At 48.5% G+C, this 19,641-nt stretch overlaps 1 protein-coding gene across 1 annotated transcript in view; it reads left to right on the top strand.

Annotated features, from left to right (window-relative positions):
* ONECUT3 (one cut homeobox 3) overlaps positions 1-16,580 on the top strand; it is a 75,348-nt gene extending 58,768 nt beyond the window's left edge. The window contains exon 2 of the mRNA XM_061601474.1: positions 16,288-16,580. Within this exon, the coding sequence (XP_061457458.1) occupies positions 16,288-16,580 (293 nt within the window). The remainder of the gene's footprint in view (positions 1-16,287) is intronic.
* Positions 16,581-19,641: the final 3,061 nt, after the last annotated feature.

The following is a 19,641-nucleotide window of genomic DNA, read 5'->3' as shown; positions in this document are numbered from 1 at the left end:
TGAGGGCCAGACAGCAAAGACTGAAGGGCCACATTGAGCCTGATGTTCCACACCCCTGTTTCACAGCAAAATGTCAGTGTCCCTTTTCCCAGAGGAGTAACTGTATGTTTTTCTGCTTGCAAAAATGCCGTATATCTGAAAAATTATATGTACAGTATATATTAGGGGTGAGAAGATCTGTCCACTTTGGTTCTGTCAGTTTCTCATTTTTGCATTCTTAAATACAGTTCTCCACATTTGCCATTTTTTTAAAAAAAATCCTCCTGAAAAATCTCCAGCATTTTAGTACAAATTTGTCTTCATAAACACTTTTTTTTTTGGCAGTTTTGACTCATGTTCCCATTTTTGCAAGCCGTTTCTCATCCTATAATGCATTTTTGGATGTTATTTTCATTCATAGATTCATTTTTAGGCAGACTTTCCCCTAATAAGCACATTTTTGTAAACATTTGGTCCAATCTGAATAAGTGCCAATTCCGAAGGAATTTCGGTTCTCATATATTGTTTGGGAAACTGTGATTTTTGACAGATTTGCCTTGAAAGGTGAAGTGAATTGAATTTCTCACCCACCCATATCTCAAAGGCTGGCTTCCTGTATAGGGAAACCGGGTCAGGGGGGGAAAAGCATTTAACGTTTCTTAATGCTCAAGTAAATACCGATAATTCTGCATATGTATTCATAGATGAGATGCCCTAATGTGCACATATTTGGCAAAATCTGAATAAGTGAGAATTTTGAAGGAGCACTGTGTTTCGGTTCTGAAATTGTTCAGAAAAATGTGAATTTGCTTTATAGAATTGTAGAGTTGGAAGGGGCCTCTAAGGCCATCGAGTCCAACCCCCTGCTCAATGCAGGAAGCCAAGTTAAAGTATCCCCAACAGGTGCCTGTCCAGGTGCCTCCTGGAGGCCTCCCGGGTTGCAGAGCCCGCCGCCTCCCAAGGTCATCGGTTCCACTGTTGTACCGCTTTAACAGTTAGGAACTTTTCCCTGATGTTCAGTTGAAATCTGGCTTCCTGCAACTTGAGCCCATTATTCCATGTCCTGCACTCTGGGACGATCGAGAAGATATCCTGGCCCTCCTCTACGTGACAACCTTTAAAGTACTGCACGCACACACACACACACACACACACACAAACGGAAAATTGGTCTGGAGGGTTTCTGAAGCTCAGGCCCTCTGGACTACCCCTTTTCCTTTTAGAGAGCCCTGTCCACCTCCCCGTCCATCCTCTTCTGAGTCTTCCTGGTGACCTCCCACCCCCCTGCACCTGCTCTCCTCCTTGCACCAGGCATCAATTGAGCTGTCACACATTTCTCTGGGCACCCTCTGGCACCAGCGCAGACTTCCCCTGCCACATTGTGTTACTGTGGCAGTTTATTAGGAGCAATTGGCTCAAGTCACATTAGCTGGTGCTGGCTCAGAAGAAAAGATTGAGAGTGAAGGAAGGTAGGAAGGAAAAGCAGAGGAGTGAAAAAAGACGGGACTGGCAAGAGCCCTTGCTTCTTTTGTCTTCCTTCTTTCCTTCCTGCCTGCCTGCTTTTAACGTTCCTCCCTCCCTCCCTCCCTCCCTCCCTCCCTCCCTCCCTCCCTCCCTTCCTTCCTTCCTTCCTTCCTTCCTTCAGATGACAAAGTTCTTTTCTGAAAGAGGCGAAAATAGATCCGGGCAGCAGGCTCAGGAATGTTTCGTATTGCCTTACATCCTAATTTGCTGAGTTCAGAGGAAGATTTAATTTGCTTTGCTGCAGACAGTCTGCTTGGGAGTGCACGCTCTGCTCAGGGCACGCTGGCTGCATACCAATCACGACGGGAGTGACGTCGACGCGGATGCCCCCTGCTCCAGGGGAACCAGTCCTGAGAGCTGTGCAAACAGGTCTTTCTAATCCAGTATCCTGTCTCTGATGGAGGCAGGATTGCTGGAAGAGAACCTAGAGCAGACCCACTTAGAATAGGGGGAAATGCAATTCAGTTCTCATTTAAAGAACTATTAGATTGGCACTTTCTGAAACAACGAGAGAGTTGGAACACAGCCGTCCTCTGAAATTCGTGCTTAGCTGAACTTTGCGATGCAGTTCTCCCAGCAAAAATATTTAAAGAAATGCACATGTTAAGGGGAAGTTTGGATCAAAATGAATATTTTAGTGAAAGTATCATCCAGAAATGCGTTAAATTAGGAGAAACTGCATGCAAAAATGGGTACGATAGTTAAAAAGGCATAGAAAAATGTGTTGATTTGGAGAAATTTACATTAAAATGCTGGAGAAATTTTCATGAGGATTTTTTAAAACAAATCCGCAAATTGCTGCAGAAATGGGGAGAACTGAATTTAAGAAATGAGAAATGGAAAGAACTGAAACTTACAGATCTTTCCATCCCCAGAATAGACCCACTGAATGAATGGAGTTAAGTAAATTGTGCATTTTAATTTTAATGGGTATACTCTGAATATGACTAACATTTGACTCTCTCTCTCTCTCTCTAAGCCATGAGGAACCTTTGGCCCTCCAGATATTGCTGCACTACAACTCCCATACTCCCTGGCCATTGGTCATGGTTACTGGGGCAGACCGGAGTTGTAATTCAGTAACTTCTGGAGGGCCAAAGGTTCCCCACACCTGATCTGTCCCTTTGACAGAACAACTAAAGAGCATGCAAGTCCCTCTCGCAACCCCGTCTTGGGAGCCAGGCCTCCATGGACCCTTCAGCAACTACATGACACGATAACCAGATGAACCACCTCCAAAAGTGCAATCAAGGTGGTACTAGGGCCCCGATCCTCCAGTGCTGCCCCAGTGAATACACAAGACATGGCTGCATTTATTTATTTATTTATTTAATTTAATTTATATACCGCCCTAAGCCCGAAGGCTCTCTGGGCGGTGTACAGAAAGATAAAAACAAGCACAATATATGAATACAATAAATACAATGAATCAAGAAACAAAACAACAAACAATAAAAGAACCAAACAACATCCAGAATACAAAATAATGATGAAAATGCTATTAAAACACACTTTAAAATGCCTGGGAGTATAAAAAGGTTTTCACCTGACGCCGAAAAGATAGTAGCATCGGCGCCAGGCGCACCTCATCGAGGAGGCTGTTCCACAGTTCAGGGGCCACCACGGAAAAGGCCCTAGTTCTGGTCACTGCCCTCCGAGCTTCTCGATGGGATGGCACTCAGAGGAGGGCCTTAGATGTTGAGCGCAGTGTACGGGTAGGTTCATATTGGGAGAGGCGTTCCACCAGGTATTGCGGTCCCATGCCGTGTAGGGCTTTATAGGTCAGAACCAGCACTTTGAATCTAGCCTGGAAACAAACAGGAAGCCAGTGCAGACGGGCCAGAACAGGTGTTATATGAGCGGACCTTCTGGTCCGCGTCAACAATCTGGCCGCTGCATTTTGGACTAATTGTAGTTTCTGAACAGTCTTCAAGGGCAGCCCAACGTAGAGCGCATTGCAGTAGTCTAGTCTAGAAGTTACCAGAGCATGAACAACTGAGGCGAGGTCATCACTGTCCAGATAGGGACGTAGCTGGGCTACCAAACGAAGATGGTAAAAAGCATTCCGTGCCACCGAGGCCACCTGGGCCTCAAGTGACAAGGAAGGATCGAAGAGAACTCCCAAGCTACAAACCTGTTCCTTCAAGGGGAGTGTAACCCCATCAAGAACAGGATGAACATCCACCATCTGGGCAGAGAAGGCACTCACCAACAGCTTCTCGGTCTTGTCTGGATTGAGCTTCAGTCTGTTAGCTCCCATCCAGTCCATTATCGCGGCCAGGCAACGGTTTAGCACGTTAACGGCCTCACCTGAAGAGGATGAAAAGGAGAAATAGAGCTGCGTGTCATCAGCGTACTGATGGCAACGCACCCCAAAACTCCTGATGACCGCACCCAGCGGCTTCATGTAGATGTTAAAAAGCATGGGGGACAGTACCGATCCCTGCGGGACTCCACAATGGAGAGTCCAGGGTATCGAGCAGTGTTCCCCAAGCACTACCTTCTGGTGGCGACCCACCAAGTAGGAGCGGAGCCACTGCCAGGCAGTACCCCCAACTCCCAACTCCGTGAGTCTCTCCAGAAGGATACCATGGTCGATGGTATCAAAAGCAGCTGAGAGATCAAGGAGAATCAACAGAGTCACACTCCCCCTGTCCCTCTCCCGACAGAGGTCATCATACAGGGCGACCAAGGCTGTTTCGGTGCCAAAACCGGGCCTAAAACCGGATTGAAATGGATCAAGATAATCAGTGTCATCCAAGAGCCCCTGGAGCTGGCCCGCAACCACCCGTTCCAGCACCTTGCCCAAGAACGGAACATTCGCCACAGGTCTATAGTTGTTCAGGTTATCTGGGTCCAAGGAGGATTTCTTCAGGAGCGGTCTCACTACCGCCTCTTTTAGGCAGTCAGGCACCACTCCCTCTCTCAGAGAGGCGTTTATTATCTCCTTGGCCCAGCTGGCGGTTCTGGTCCTGCCAGCTTTCACCAGCCAAGAGGGGTAAGGGTCCAGCACAGATGTGGTCGCCCGCACCACTCCAAGGATCTTGTCAACATCCTCAAGCTGTACAGATTGAAACTCATCCAATAAATAAGGACAAGACCGTGTTCTGGATGCTTCATTAGATCCCACTGCCATAATAGTGGAGTCTAAGTCCCGGCGAATGCATGCAATCTTATCCTGGAAGTGCCTCGCGAACTCATTACAGCGGGCTACAGATGGATCTATAATATCCCGAGGGCCAGAATGTAAAAGCCCTCGTACAATTTTAAAGAGCTCCGCCGGGCGGGAGAGAGATGCCTTAATTGTGGCAGCAAAATATCTCTTTTTTGCTGCCCTCACTGCTACTATATACTGCTTAGAAGAGGCACTCACCAAGGCATAATTGCATTCGTCAGGAGTTCGCCTCCATCTGCACTCAAGCCTCCTCCTCTCTTGCTTCATCACTCTCAGCTCCACGGTATACCATGGAGCTGTATGAGCTCTACATAGGAGGGGGCGCATGGGAGCGATCGTGTCAACCGCCCGGGTCATCTCTGTATTCCACAATCCAACCAGGGCTTCGACAGGAGCGCCAGTCTTCTCAGTCGGAAAATCCCCCAGAGCCCTTTGGAAACCCTCAGGATCCATTAGTCTCTGGGGGCGGACCAATTTAATAGGTCCCCCACCCTTGCAGAGGGAAAGGGTCACTGTGAGCCTAAACTTCAGCAAGCGGTGATCTGTCCATGACAATGGGGTAGATGAAAAACCCCCAACCACCAGATCACCATCTCCATGTCCAGTGGTGAAGATCAAATCAAGAGTATGTCCCGACACATGCGTTGGGCCAGTAACAACCTGAGACAGCCCCATGGTTGTCATGGAGGCCATGAAGTCCTGAGCCGCCCCAGATAAAGCAGTCTCGGCATGGACGTTGAAGTCCCCCAGCACCAATAGTCTAGGGGACCGCAACAATACCTCCGAGACTACCTCTGTCAGCTCAGTTAGGGAATTTGTTGGGCAGCAGGGTGGGCGGTACACCAACAAAATTCCCAGTCTGTCTCTCTGGCCCAGCACAAGGTGGAGACACTCCAAACCAGTTGTCACCTGGACAGGGTGCTTGGTGAGTGAGAAAGAACTCCTATAGACCACAGCAACCCCACCTCCCCGTCCTTCGGTTCTACCATGATGCTGAACCGTATACCCAGGTGGGCAGAGCTGGGAAAGGGCAACTCCTCCCTGATCGCCCACCCAGGTTTCAGTTATACACGCCAGGTCGGCAGCCTCCTCCACAATTAAATCATGAACAAGGGAGATCTTATGGTGAACCGACCTGGCGTTTAACAACAGCACATGGAGATCCGAAGGCTGACTGATAGAACAACCAGCAGTCCTGGGGATGTGAGGAGAACCGGAACAAGTCACAGACACTACTTGTCTGGGACGAGTTCCCCTTATCTGGCACGTTCTCCTCACAACGCCATACCTCCCATTACCCGTCACTACGCTAATTGCCCCCCCCGAAAGTCTTCCCATTGGAAGAGCCAGTGTGGCATAGTGGTTAGGATGTTGGACTAGAACCTGGGAGACCAAGGTTCGAATCTCCGCTCAGCCATGAAGCTCATTAGGTGAATGTGGGCCAGTCTCTCTCTCTCTCTCTCTCTCTCTCTCTCTCTCTCTCTCTCTCTCTCTCAGCCTAACCTACCTTGCAGGGTTGTTGTGAGGATAATATGAGGATGGGGAGAACCATGCATACCTCCTTGATCTCCTTGGAGGAATGGTGAGCTACAAATGGAATAAAAAAATAAAAAAATAAGTGGTGCTAGAGGAAGTCATGTGCCTAAATGATAGCCTCCCGGAACAGCCAGGAAGAGAAATGCTCACAGGTCTAAAACAGGGGCTTGGAGTAGCTTGGAGATCCACTCTGAGTCAAGCAGGGGTGTAATTCTCTGGGGTCTCAGGGGGTCTCAGACGATAAGACGTTGGGCTAGATAGGACATTGGAGCTGATCCAGCAGGGCAAGTGTTATGTTCACTTGCCAGGCATCTGGGATTGGGATGCATGGGAACTATACAGATGGGGGTGCATGGGAACTATACAGATGGGGTGCATGGGACCTATCTGAGTTGGGGTCCATGGGAAAGATTTAGGTGTCCACCCATTGTATTGAGTTGCACTGTTTCTCTTGGCATGCCAAAATTGCATTCACACTGGCACAGAACTGGGGATATGTGTGTTTTGTGCATAATATAAACAGTTGTTTGTCTGTGTGATGTAGAACTGAGCTGGAAATTCATCAGAAGACATCCTCCCCCTTGAGATTTACCCTTTTCCTCATTCACCCAATGGTGTAGTCATCCAGGGTCTCAGGGGGTCTTAGACCCCTTCCTTTTTCGGGAGCAGGGTCCATATGTCTCCAGCATCCTACGAGCCAATCAGCATGAAAGGGGAGTGTGTCAGACCCTGAGGTGACTCTTCTCACATGCTTCCTTGTCCTTTCCTGCAAATTGGAGCCCATCAGAGTGAAAGGAGGTGAGTTGGCCACTGAGAAGACTATTTTCAGTAGCTAACACTCTCCTCTTTTGTGCCTATAGGCTCCTAGGGACATCTGTTGTTATGAGAGGAGGCATTAACGAGGATCTCATTCTCAACCCAGCAGCAAAAAAAGACGGATGGGTGTGGCTGTGACTATCATGAAGGGACCCTGCACTTCCGGATTTGCCACAGCACCACTGCATACGCCCCTAGAAAAAGAAGGGTATGTTGCAGTGTCTTTCCCAGTTTTCCACCACCAATTTTTTGTGCAACAACCTGGCTTCCACCCCCGCACCCCAAATTGCCCCAGAACGACTACACCAGGGGTATTGAGGAGGGTGCAAAATGTCAGCCAGGGTGCCATCATCGTTGCAAAATAAATAAATAAAAACAAAAACTCCCCAAGCCTGGTGAGCCCTGCCCCTGAGAAACTGTCTGAGAATTTCTTCTCCCCCTGGAGAAATTTGGGGAAACAGCTACTCTCCCCCACTTCTCCTGCAAATAAGCTGGTGGATTTGTTGGGGCTGTTTCTGCAGAGCGCTAACCAAGAGAGCCTCGTTTCCAGATGAACCCACAGTGCCACCTTGTGACCAGCAGGATGCATGACACCAGAAATGCTGTTTTTTCTCTCTCGCATGGAACATTTGGAGTTTGGGAGGTCTTGCAGAAATCTGTAATGCGAACAGAGTTGACTTCTTCTTCATTATTATTATTATTATTATTATTATTATTATTATTATTATTATTATTATTATTATTATTATTATTATTGGCATATCCCATGAGGCATGAATAGCATGGGAAATCATACATTAGCAACTCCAAGCATGTGAAAATTGGCTCTTCTGTGTCTACTCGGGAGAACGCCCCATTGATGCCTCCTCCTTCATCGCTGCTGCCCTCTGTTGGAGAAAGGGAGGTGGAACAGGAGAAGCCAGCATGGGCACCTGGGCTAAGATGGTGCCCATGCTCAGAACCCACATCAGTTTGGTGTCAGGAATTTTGCTGGAGAAGCAAGGTAATTTGTTGGGCTGCACACCAGGTTCAGCCAAGTCCTGAGCCAGATCAGGGCTGTTTGGAGGCTTGGGGGCTGCCGCCGAGTCGAGTTCAGACAGCCATGGAGTGCTACGGGTCAGATTGGATGACCCCAATCGAACCCAAGCTGTCAGGGGCGGGGCATCAGGCTGGAAGAAGAGGCAGCCATCAGATGGGAAAACCCACAAAGAGGCCAAGACCCGATGCTGTGGCTCTCCTTCCTGGCTGAGCGCCGCCCCACAGGATCAGTGCACCACTCATCACTCATCCTGCGGGGTGCAGGTGGGGGCTTTGCAAGGGGTTTTCCTGCAGAAATTGCCGAAGTGACCCTGATGTCTGTTGGGGGGGCAGAGTTAAGGCAGCTGGTCTAATGTTTAATTAAGGTTTTTAAAAGAACCTATGCGGTAATAGCTGCATGTTGTCAATTAGGGTGGTTTTTTTAACTTTAATTAAACACTCATCCCACCCCTCACACTTATTTGGGAGTGGCTTTGAGGTGGGGTGGGTAACACCTGGGTTAACCCAGTACAGGTTGGCCTGATGCGCCCCCCCCCCGGGTTGGAGCCATGGAATAGATCGAGGGGATCAGTGCACTGCCCTAATATTTCGTGCTGGGTGGGCTGGCTGGCTATTAAAATGCTTCTGCAGTTTGCACCACCTCCTGATCTGCCATGCTGTGCCTCCTGGGTCAGTTTCTGGCTCCTCCCACTGACCAGTCCATAGCCACTTCTAGAACCGCCCACCAACCAGGTGCTCAAAAACCACAGATTGATAACCCTGAGCCATTAATTGGGTGCGTTCTGTGACTCACAAGTTCCTGAATAAGGAGGATTGCCTATGTCCTCTCGGAAGGCAAATTTGATCACGCCAGCCCCGTCACAAGCACGGGCGAGAGATTCAATTCAGTTCGCGTTTCACGCCACATCGATCAGATGCGCACTTTCTGAAACAACGTAGGAACCGAAACACAGCCATCCTTTAAAATGTGAATTTCGCCATGCAGCTCGCCATCCAGACGAGGTTTACAAAAATGCACGTGTTGGGGGGAACCATGCGTAAAAATGAAAATATGAGTGAAAATAACATGCAAGAAGGGATTATAGGATGAGAAATGTCTTGCAAAAATGTGTACATGAGTCAAAACCACGAACAAAGATGTGTTTATTCGGAGAAGCTCAATGCTGGAGAATTTTCATGAGGATTAAAAAAAAAAAAATCCGCAAATGGCTGCAGACATGTAGAGAACGGAATTGGGGGGAAAAGAGATAAACTTTTTTAAAAAACTGAAATGGACCGCTCTTTCCACCCCTACCTGGGGGTCACAGTCATTTATCTACCATGCCCCACCCTTACACACACAGGGATGTTCACTTGTGTGCCAATTCCTCCTCATCATCAGATGCTGATGCCCGTCAACACCGGGATCGTAAAGGACCTTTTGTGAACGTTCTCCCCTTGCGCAACGAGGATCTTTACACTGAAACCACCCCCCTGAAAAAATTGGCAATCTTTTGTGGTTTGCCTAAGTCGCCAGCGTTTCAGTAATAGCTCTGTTTGTGTGTGTGTGCGCGTAAAAACCAGAAAATTACAGGTTGTGTTGTGAAGGAGGGCTGGGACAAACAGATGCATTTACAGGGACAATGGAGGAGTTGGTAGATCTGTCAGTCTTCCAGCATGTGGAGAGGCATCGGGTATGTTTAGCCAGTGAAATGCTTGCCGGGGATCACTCAGGGAGAGAGAGAATTGCCACCTATCAACAGCAGGGCCTTCAGGGGGCCCCTATTGTCCAGCCCCTTTGAAAGAAACTATTCAGTAGGTGCTTGTTTACTCTTTTTTCTTCTCTCTCTTTTTTTTATTCGGAACTGGGGGGAGTTGGAGGACAAACCCTTACTTGTGCTTGGCAGTTTTTGGGAAGGGGCCGTCTCTTCGTGAGACAGTCCCTGCTCTGCATGCAGAACGGTCCCAGGCTCAGTCCCTCACATCTCCAGGCAGGGCAATGGGCCTGTGTGTGTAAGGCACCATCCTGTTTAAATTAGTTCTTTATTGGAAACCATGAGGACTAGAACCTTACTTTTGAGAGGAAGGCCGTTGCTCAGTGGCTTAGCAGCTGGTGACCTGTGAAAGGTCCCAGGTTCAGACATTGGCATCTCCAGGTGAGGCTGGAACCGACTCCCTGCCTGAAACCGTGGAGAGACACTGCCAGTCAATGCAGACCGGAGATGGAGGATGTGCGGTCCTCCACATGTAGCTGGACTACAAGTCCCATCAACCCCACCAAACACGCTGAATTAACAGGGGGATGGGACTTGTAGTCCAGCAACATGTGGAGAACCAAAGGTTCCCCACACCTCAGAGAAGGCCACCATCTGAAGGAGGGCTGTGTTCTGATCCACGCATGAATCCAGGAAAGTATGAATAAGGTCAGGAAATGCGTGGAAATGTGACCTGAACAAAATTATCTTCCATATGTTCCAAACTTCCTAACAGTTAGAGCCATATGACAATGGAACCAATGACCTAGAGAGGTAGTGGGCTCTCCGACACTGGAGGCCTTCTACTATTCTATGATTCTATGATCTGTATAAGGCTGCTTCCCATATTAAACGAATGCACACCTGAAATAGTTAGGTGGCCAGCTAGGAGTGGATCCAAGCTCCAGCCTCAGCAAGTGCTCCGAGTGTTCTTTTTTAGCAAGTACATAGAATCATAGTATCAGAGTTGGAAGGGGCCTATAAGGCCATCCAGTCCAACCCCCTGCTCAATGCAGGAATCCAAATCAAAGCATTCCTGACAGATGGCTGTCCAGCTGCCTCTTGAAGGCCTCCAGTGTCGGAGAGCCCACCACCTCTCTAGGTCATTGGTTCCATTGTCGTATGGGTCTAACTGTTAGGAAGTTTGGAACATATGGAAGATAATTTTGTTCAGGTTGCATTTCCATGCATTTCCTGATCTTATTCATACTTTCCTGGATTCATGCATGGATCGGAACGCAGCCCTCCTTCAGACAGTGGCCTTCTCTGAATTTTGCAATGTAGTTCTTCATGCAAAAAAAGAGCACTTTACAAGGGGAAAAATGGAAATGGACTGCCTTCAAGTCGATCCCGATTTATGGCAACCCTATGAATAGGGTTTTCATGGTAAGGGGTATTCAGAGGGGGTTTACCATTGCCTTCCTCTGAGGCTGAGAGGCAGTGACTGGCCCAAGGTTGCCCAGTGAGCTTCATGGCTGTGTGGGGATTCGAACTCTGGTCTCCCAGGTCCTAGTCCAACACTCCAACCACTACACCACAGTGGATCTCTACAAGGGGAAAAGAATACAAAAATGCAAATTGTGGTAGAACACGCTCAGGAAAATGAAAGGGGGAATGCATACCAAAAAAAGAGAGAGTATTTTTACATTATTTTGCTATCTTTAGCACTTGGCAAAGCTTAGTGGGGTCTGGAGTAAAGTAGGACCATCCCAGGCTTGGACCGAGTCCACAAATGAATGCAGGCCTACCTTGCAGCTAAGGCTGTAACAATTGCTTGAGCTATTGTATGTGAAGTATTCCAAGCAGTGTGCTATTTATTCTTGTCTCTTGTCAAAGAGGGCAGACCCCAGTGAGTCTGTAGACCAGAAGGAACACAGTGGCCTTCAACATGAATGCCCCCTGGAGTCTCCTGATGGCTACATCAAGGCTGCCTAGGCAATCATTCACAAAGAATGAGAGATATGAAAAGAGCTTCCATCAGTGGAGGGTTTGGAGATCCTCTGTGTATAGATTCAACTGCAGCGGCTATTGATTCCTACTCTGCTGAGCTGTAATTATATTGAACTGCAAAAGGGACATGCTAAGCAGCTTCTTGGAGAATTTAAGGAAGTGAAGAATTTATTTAAGATTTACTGTTATCAGTGCTTAATTTGCAGAAGTGATGCTGGGGCTCACTGCTCTCAGTGTCTGAAAAGCATTGCATGGCAACTCTGGATGTTTGAGGAGGGGTGGTGGTTTCATCCACACTGAGGGAAAGGCATTCTGCACATGTTCAAAATCTCTCTCAGTGTCTGGGCTCACTTTAGGACATGGCATGGCAGAATTTGTTGCCATTGGCATGATCCTGATACCTGTGTGCATGGGGAACATGAAAAGGTCCCTTAAAACAGGCAGCCACATGGTGGTAAATTTTGAAGTGCAGGACCTCCTCATGACTATTCCTACAGCCATGTCCCCAAAGTGAAGTCCACAGCCATGTTGTCCTGTTCTGGTTCCATGGAGGAGCCCATTAGGTAAGGCAGGTCAGGTGTTGCATTATCAGGGAGAGCTCTGGCCGAGCAACTTGCTCCAAGGCAGCATGATGGACAGCTCCCAAGCAGGACAAGTGTTGCAGTACCATGGAGAGCTCTGAGTAAGCAACTTCCTCCAGGGCAGCATCGTGGGCAGCAAGGCAGATATGGTGTTGCCGCATCACAGAGAACTCCGCGTGAGCAACTTCAAGGCAGCATCACGGGCAGCTCCAAGGCAGGTTAGGTACTGCACTACCATGGAGAGCTCTGACTCAGCAACTTGTTCCAAGGCAGCATCATGGACACCTCCAAGTCAAAAAGGCAGGTCAGGTGTTGCAACATCATGGAGAGCTCCTGTTCTTGCTTCGAGGCAGCATCATGGACAGCAGGAAGGCAAGTCAGTTGTCACAGCTCCGTGGAGAACTTCTAGTAAGCCCTTTGCCCAAGTCAGGCTTGGATATGAACTGAGGCCTTTTGAGCCTCTGCCTCCAGTCTAGCTCCATCAGACATGCCCCCTTGTGGATACCTAGAGTCTCTTGAAGAGCCAACGCTCTGGCCTGAAGACAGTCACTTCTGTGCTCCGTGACCCCATGCCTGGTGCATTGTCTGCATTGTTGGACTGGCAAGGTAATATGGGAGTCCCTCGATTCCTCAGGCCCAGAGAAAGCATTTATGAGGCTCCTGGTTCTGATTCTACAGGCCCTAGCACCGTAGGATCTCTTTTTATGAGCTGCCTGCCTGCCAGCCTCAGGTTCAGTGGCTCCCGGATCACCAGTACCAGGTTCAGAGCCAGGAGCCCAGTCCACATCCCCAGCCAGTGACACTGCAGGTTCCTTCTCTGTCTTTGTGGCTCCTGGACTCTGGGTGAAAGGTTGGACAATGCTGGGTTAGAGGGACGCATTGTCCAGAGCCTCAGATTTCTAGAGTGGAGCAGATGGCTTGCATGCTGAAGGTGGAGCCTCCAGTGATACGCAAGACCTTCCCCGCCTGAGGTTTTGGAGAGCCTCCGGCAGTTGGAGGTGACAATGCTGGATTCAGTGTCCCCATCTGACTCAGGGATGGGTGGCCTCAGGCCCAGAGGCCGTAAGTGGCCATCCAGGCCTCTCAAACTGGCCCTTGGGACTCTCCCCACCTCACACTTTGTCCCCAGCCATCCCTCGCATGGTTGCTCAGTGGCAGAGATCTGCCTTGCCTGCAGAAGGTCCTGGGTTCAGCCCCTGCTGGCGTCTCCAGGTCGGTCTGGGAGAAACTCCCCCTTGAAAACTTGGAGAGCTGCTGCCAGTCAGAGGAGGCAATATTGAGCTAGATGGACCAAGGGCTGGACTCAGTATACATCCCCCTCACTGGCCTTCCTTCACACTCTCCTGGAGTGTTTTTGCGTGGCTGGAATGGGCCCCTTGAACTCTGGACATGCCTCTGGCTTGCCTGGATGGAAGAGAGACAGGTGTGTGTGTGTTGTCGTTATGTGCCTTCAAGTCGATCACACCTCATGGCGACCCTATGAATCGGCAACCTCCAAGAGCATCTGTCGTGAGCCACCCTGTTCAGATCTTGTAAGTTCAGGTCTGTGGCTCCCTTTATGGTATCAATCCATCTCTTGTTTGGCCTTCCTCTTTTTCTACTCCCTTCTGTTTTCCCCAGCATTATTGCCTTCTCTAGTGACTCCTGTCTTCGCATTATGTGTGTGTGTGTAGAAAGGTAAAATTCACATTTGTTGCCCCGCCCACTTTTGCCCCTGGCCCCGCCCACCACTAGCATGTGGTCCCCGAAAACATGTCCAGAAGGGAATGTGGCCTTTAGGCTGAAAAGGCTTCTCCCCAGACCTCCTTTCTGTTGCAGTTACATGCCTTCGAGTCGATTACGACTCATGGCAACCCTGTGAATCCTTTTTGGATACATTCAGAGGTATTCAAGAGGTGGTTTACCATTGTCTTCCTTTAAGCCTACGGCACCTGGTATTCCCAGGCGGTCTCCCGTCCAAGTATGAAACAGGCCTGATCCTGCTTAGCTTCCGAGATCAGACGAGATCGGGTGTGTTCGGGGTAGTTAGGAAACGTTAAATCCAGGGAAGTGGTTCTTTCACGGGTGGGGTGGGAACCTGCAAAAGGTGGCTCAGAGATGTCATCGGATCAGCCTCGGCAGTCCTGGTGGAGCTCGTCATTGGCCTAACAAGTCCACGCTTGCAGCCTACCACAGCACAGCACATTCCACTCTGGAATGCTACCAGTATATTGCAGCCTGCCCAATGTATGGCGGCAGGAATGACCTAAGTTACAACCCTGTCTATGTCGTGCACAGAGAATCAGTCCACGTATGCCATGCAAGCGGTTTGTATGAGGTTTTTTTTTTTTTTAAATTTGTTTGCTTACTGATGACATCAATGCATTCGGGGAAGATCAATGATCGAATCAATTTGGTGCAGGGGGGGTCAACGGGAAGCTATCGTGGGGGGTGGGGAGGAAGGATAATGGAACAGGGTGTGGGGTGTGTGTGGAAGGGTTGCCTGTCACAAATGCTTTGATCCAAATTCTAACGTGCAAATCTCTTCCCTCCCCCCTTTTACATCTTTCTTCAATTTCCTTTTAAAATGATGGTGTCTTTTAAAATAAATAAATAACTATTGCTGTTATATGCCAAAAAGGTTTATATTTTTCGTTTTGTTTTCCTTGCAAGCATCTGATGGTCATAGGGTACGTTTATTATTCCTCTGCTGGGGTTTTGTTTTTGATTGAAGAACAGCCAAAGCTTCATCCCAATCTTTCAAATGAGAAAGGGGAAAAAACCAAGGATTAAAATTCACTCTTTGAGAATGAAAAAGGGGAGACCAAGGATCACTGGAAGGAGAATGTAAAGCGGCTGAAGACACCCTCCCTACGGTGCCCATGCTGGTTCCTTTGATCCGCTGTTGTCTCTCTAGTCAAACAGGTGTGGCTGGTTTTTGGAGCAATTGGGAACAAAACCTACTAAACCTGTTTTGCAGAGATGAACATGGCAGGCAAGTGTACTCACTGCAAGAAATGGCCATGCCTCCTTCAAACCATTCAGCTCTCTGAAGGCCAAGCTGAATGTTTTCTTCCCGCTCAGAACTGGAGGGAGGGTTTCAGACAGGGAAAGATGAAACCAGCCCCAGATTTGTCACAGTCAATACCCAATTCATGGCAGTGGTGAGATGGCTTGCATCCACCATTTTCCTCCCTCAAGCCCAGAAGGTTGTAGCCAACTATGTTTACTCAAGGCAGACCCATTGAATTTAATGGACCCAAGTTAGTAGATTTCATTGGGCCTACTCAGGGTAGGATTAACACCAGATAGAGTCCAGAAGACTCCGAGGGTGATGATGGGGTGTAGATGCTCTTGGACTCCAACTCCCATCAGCCTCAGTCAGCATGACCAATGGTCAGGGATGATGGGAGTTGGAGTCCAACAACATTTGGCAGGCCACAGGTTTCCCATCCCTGGTTTCAGAAGTAGCGTTCCCTACTGCAGGCAAGAGATGGAAGAATGCCTCTATTTAGAAGAGGCATTCTCTCCCAGGAGATGGGAATGCCTCTTCTTAGATCAGGGATGGGGAAATGGGCTGTGATAAGGCATGCCACAGTCAGACAGTGGGGCATAGCTCCCCAGGAGCCCAGCTAGCAGAATAATTTGTGCAAATATATGCAGGTTCACATTGTGCGTATAGAGAATGCAGAGATTGGAATAACCGGCTGAATTTTCTTTCATTTGGGGGAGGGGTGAAAAAGAAGGGTACAGATAGCCCTAACAAAGGACCACAGAAGTGCACAATTGAGGGTGTGTGTGTCTTGCCTGGGGAGGGGGAAGAGCCGGTTTCTTGTGACGTCTATTTGGGTGGGCGTGGGGGGGGAAAGAAAAGTTAGAAGCGGCCTTGACCTGCATCGATTTGATGGTTGTGCTCTTCTCCTCCTCCTCCCTCCTTTCCCCTTCCTTGTCTCGCTTCTCCTTGGACGGCGCGCAGCCTGCAAGCGTAAGGAACAGGAACAGCAGAAGGACCGGAATCTCCAGCCGAAGAAACAGCGCCTCGTCTTCACTGACCTCCAGCGCCGCACTCTGATTGCCATCTTCAAGGAGAACAAGCGCCCATCCAAGGAGATGCAAATGACCATCTCCCAACAGCTGGGCCTGGAGCTCAACACCGTCAGCAACTTCTTCATGAACGCTCGCCGGAGGTGCATGAACCGTTGGCAGGAAGATCCCGGCACCAACCCTGGAGTCCCTTCTTCATCAACAAGCACTTTTTCCAAAGCATGATCTTCCCCCTCTTGACCACCCACTCCTGCCATCTCCCCTCCTGCCCAACTCCACACAGCAGCTCATGGCCTTCTCCATGCATGCATCCCTCTCCCTCTCCCATGCGCGCACATTGTGCAGCAACAAGCCATGCGTATCTCACACACAACTGTCCGCATCTGGTGCCGCAGAGCCTCTGGGAGCATCCGTAGCGAGCTTTCGCCTTCAGCCTCCATTTAAAAGCTCACACCTGATTTGTGGAGGGCCATCTACTCACCCTATCTCATGAGCAACCCCCAGAACATTTGGTTTAGCTGAGAGATGTCGCCTATCCCATTTAAAAAAAAAAAAAAGTCAGAAGGTGTTGTATTATTCCGATGGCAGGGCAGGGCTGGGGGATTGAGAAGCAGATTTAATTGCAGACATTTTCAAAGAAGTCTGGTTTGAAATTGTCACTAAGGGGAATGAAAGTCTTAGCACTGATGGCCGTAGAAGGAGTATGTGGTGCATGCCTTAAAAACAATCCAGCATCAAGCAATTGCAGGGAGGACAAGGGCCCAGGTGATGTTACCATGTCAAACTGGTACAGCTCACTGAGATAAAGTTGTATCTCCTCTCCTTCTGGCTTTTCGCAATCCCTGGATTTTAATCCCAGACCCATAGAATACATGGTTTGCATCGCAAAAGGTTCCAAGTTCCATCCCTGGCATCTCCAGGTAGGCCTAGATAGTATCCTTTTGGAAACCCTGGAGAGCTGCTGTCAATCAGTGTAGATGAGTATTTTACTACCTTGGGTCTCTGGATGCTGTTGGACTACAACTCCCATCATGCTTGGCGATTGTCTTAAGCTGGCTAGGATTGATGGAAGCTGTAGTCCTACAACATCTGGGGACCCAAGGTTGAAGAATAGTGCTGTATACAATACTGAGCTAGACAGACCAGTGGTCTGACTCGGTATTAGGCAGCTTCCTAGGTTTTTCACTTTGGCTACCTTGGCAGCAGCAAGATGTGCTAACAGGGCCTTACCTTTTGGGACACACCTCAGGTCCAAAATATCCAGCCACCTTCCTTTCCCTCACATTTCAAACGAGGGTTGTTATTGCAAAGCTGATAACAACCCTTTTGGATGTTGCGAGGGGAAAAAGCAAATGACCGGGTCGAGTGGGAATAATTTGCAATTGGTTTGGGGACAAGTGGTTGCAGCCTATGGAGTGGCAAAGGGCATCAGTGGTGGCATGTATGAATGTGGTTTATGAGAGTGTTTCTAGATTTTGCAAGCCAAAGATGCGTACAGGATCTGAGAAGGGTATTTTATATATATAAACCTAAAACCAATCATAGGTACAGCTTTGGTCCGACATAGGACTAATGAGGGGAAAGCATGGAGATTCATCCTGGCAAGCATCATCAAAACATTATCATGCTTTTCTCATGCACATTTGCCCCCCACTCCCTCCCCGCAGCTCAACACCCTTCCTTGCATCTCATTCTCTGCACAGCCCACTAACAGAAGGCTTCACTCTCCAAGTCAACTCCCCTGGAAATGCACCACAAACTAGCTATCAAGTGCACAACAGTGTGATTCACATCTACAAAAAAAAGAGAGGGGGGAATCAGCTCAAGAGAAGACTTTATTGTTTTTGTTATTGTTTTATTGACGATTCCTCTCAAAGGAATTCCAAGCCAAAGTGCGAAAAGGAGGGGTGTAGAAACTCGTTCAAAATATACCCCCTCTTCTCCCCCCAGAATCAGTAGAGGGGGGAGGAATCCAAAGCTAAGTTGCACTGTGTCACCTCGAAAGAAAAAAGCGGGTCACAAAGCACATTTTAGGTACATAAATCGGGTATTTAAAAAAAAGAAGACGCTTTAACGAAACCAAAGGAAAGGAGATGAGAGACTTGTTCTTTGTTTCCTGGACACTGGATCTGCATCCGACCTTCCATTTGACCTAGGTTTCATTCTAGACGATGGCCCCAAACTGGATTGATTCTGGCCACCTCCTCCCAGAGTGCCCACGAGCCTCACTTTAACATCCTTCCTTTGCCTGCGTTACCGAGAAAAGTAGGGATGGGGAATTAGAAACTATCAATATGAGAGAAGCCCAGATTTGTGAATCTGCTTGCAAAATACAGACAGAGATATATTTAGGTACAGATCTACTTTGAGCACGGCAGGAAGTGTAACCTACCCCCTCTCTGTTCCCAAATCATCCCCCAGCAGGTTTCTATTCCTGGAATAATGAACTCTACAAAAAACTCAACAAGGATCTCTGACAACGTGTGAAAGATAACCAACTATTTGTGTGTGTGTGTGCCAATTAACAGCCTGCCTTAAAAATAAGACCGATACACATTGATACTCTTCTTCAGCTCTGGAAGGTTTTCCTCTACAGGGGCTGGCATCATGAGTCACAAGTAATTTGCAAGGAAAAAAGAAAAAACGCCAAGATGGCGACATGGTCAAGCAGACGAGAAATGCCATCTCCAGTCAAGTCTCCAGGCAACGTTGTAGCCCAAAGATCCAGAGGAAAGGGGGTTAATAAACCCCAGGTGCAGGAGAATCTTGCCCTCGCCACTTCCCTGGTAAATGTGGAATTCTGTGTATGTGTGTGCGTTTGTTTTTGTAAAAAATGGGACAATACCAAATTGATGCGGGTAAAAATAGCACCATCTCTGTGCAGTTTTTGCGTTCACTTTACGTTGAAGACAATGCGTTAAAGCGATGGTTAGGCACCTTCTGGAAAGGGAGGGGAAAAATTACAATCGAACAATGTTACGGATGCAGAAAAGAGGAAGGACTTTTTTAAAAAAACCACAACCTTTTACACACACACACACACACAAGATTATGTCCCAATCTAAGCTCCTGGGCACGGCCATCAGGGCGCGATATGCTGCTTTAGATGGTCAAACCAACCATATGGGACAATAGAACCATGGCCAGAGGAAAGGGGATGTCTCAAAAGCCAAGGTGTGTTTTGCCAAAGGAGGAAGAGAGGATGCAAAAAGTGAGGAAGATGAAAGGTTCTCTCTCCACCCAGGGTCCACCCCCCTTCAAGTGCCCCCCATTCCCCCCACCGTGT

The sequence above is a fragment of the Rhineura floridana genome, chromosome 18 (genome assembly GCF_030035675.1).
Source record: "Rhineura floridana isolate rRhiFlo1 chromosome 18, rRhiFlo1.hap2, whole genome shotgun sequence".
Lineage (NCBI taxonomy): Eukaryota > Metazoa > Chordata > Lepidosauria > Squamata > Rhineuridae > Rhineura > Rhineura floridana.
This window is presented reverse-complemented; position numbering and strand designations above follow the sequence as displayed.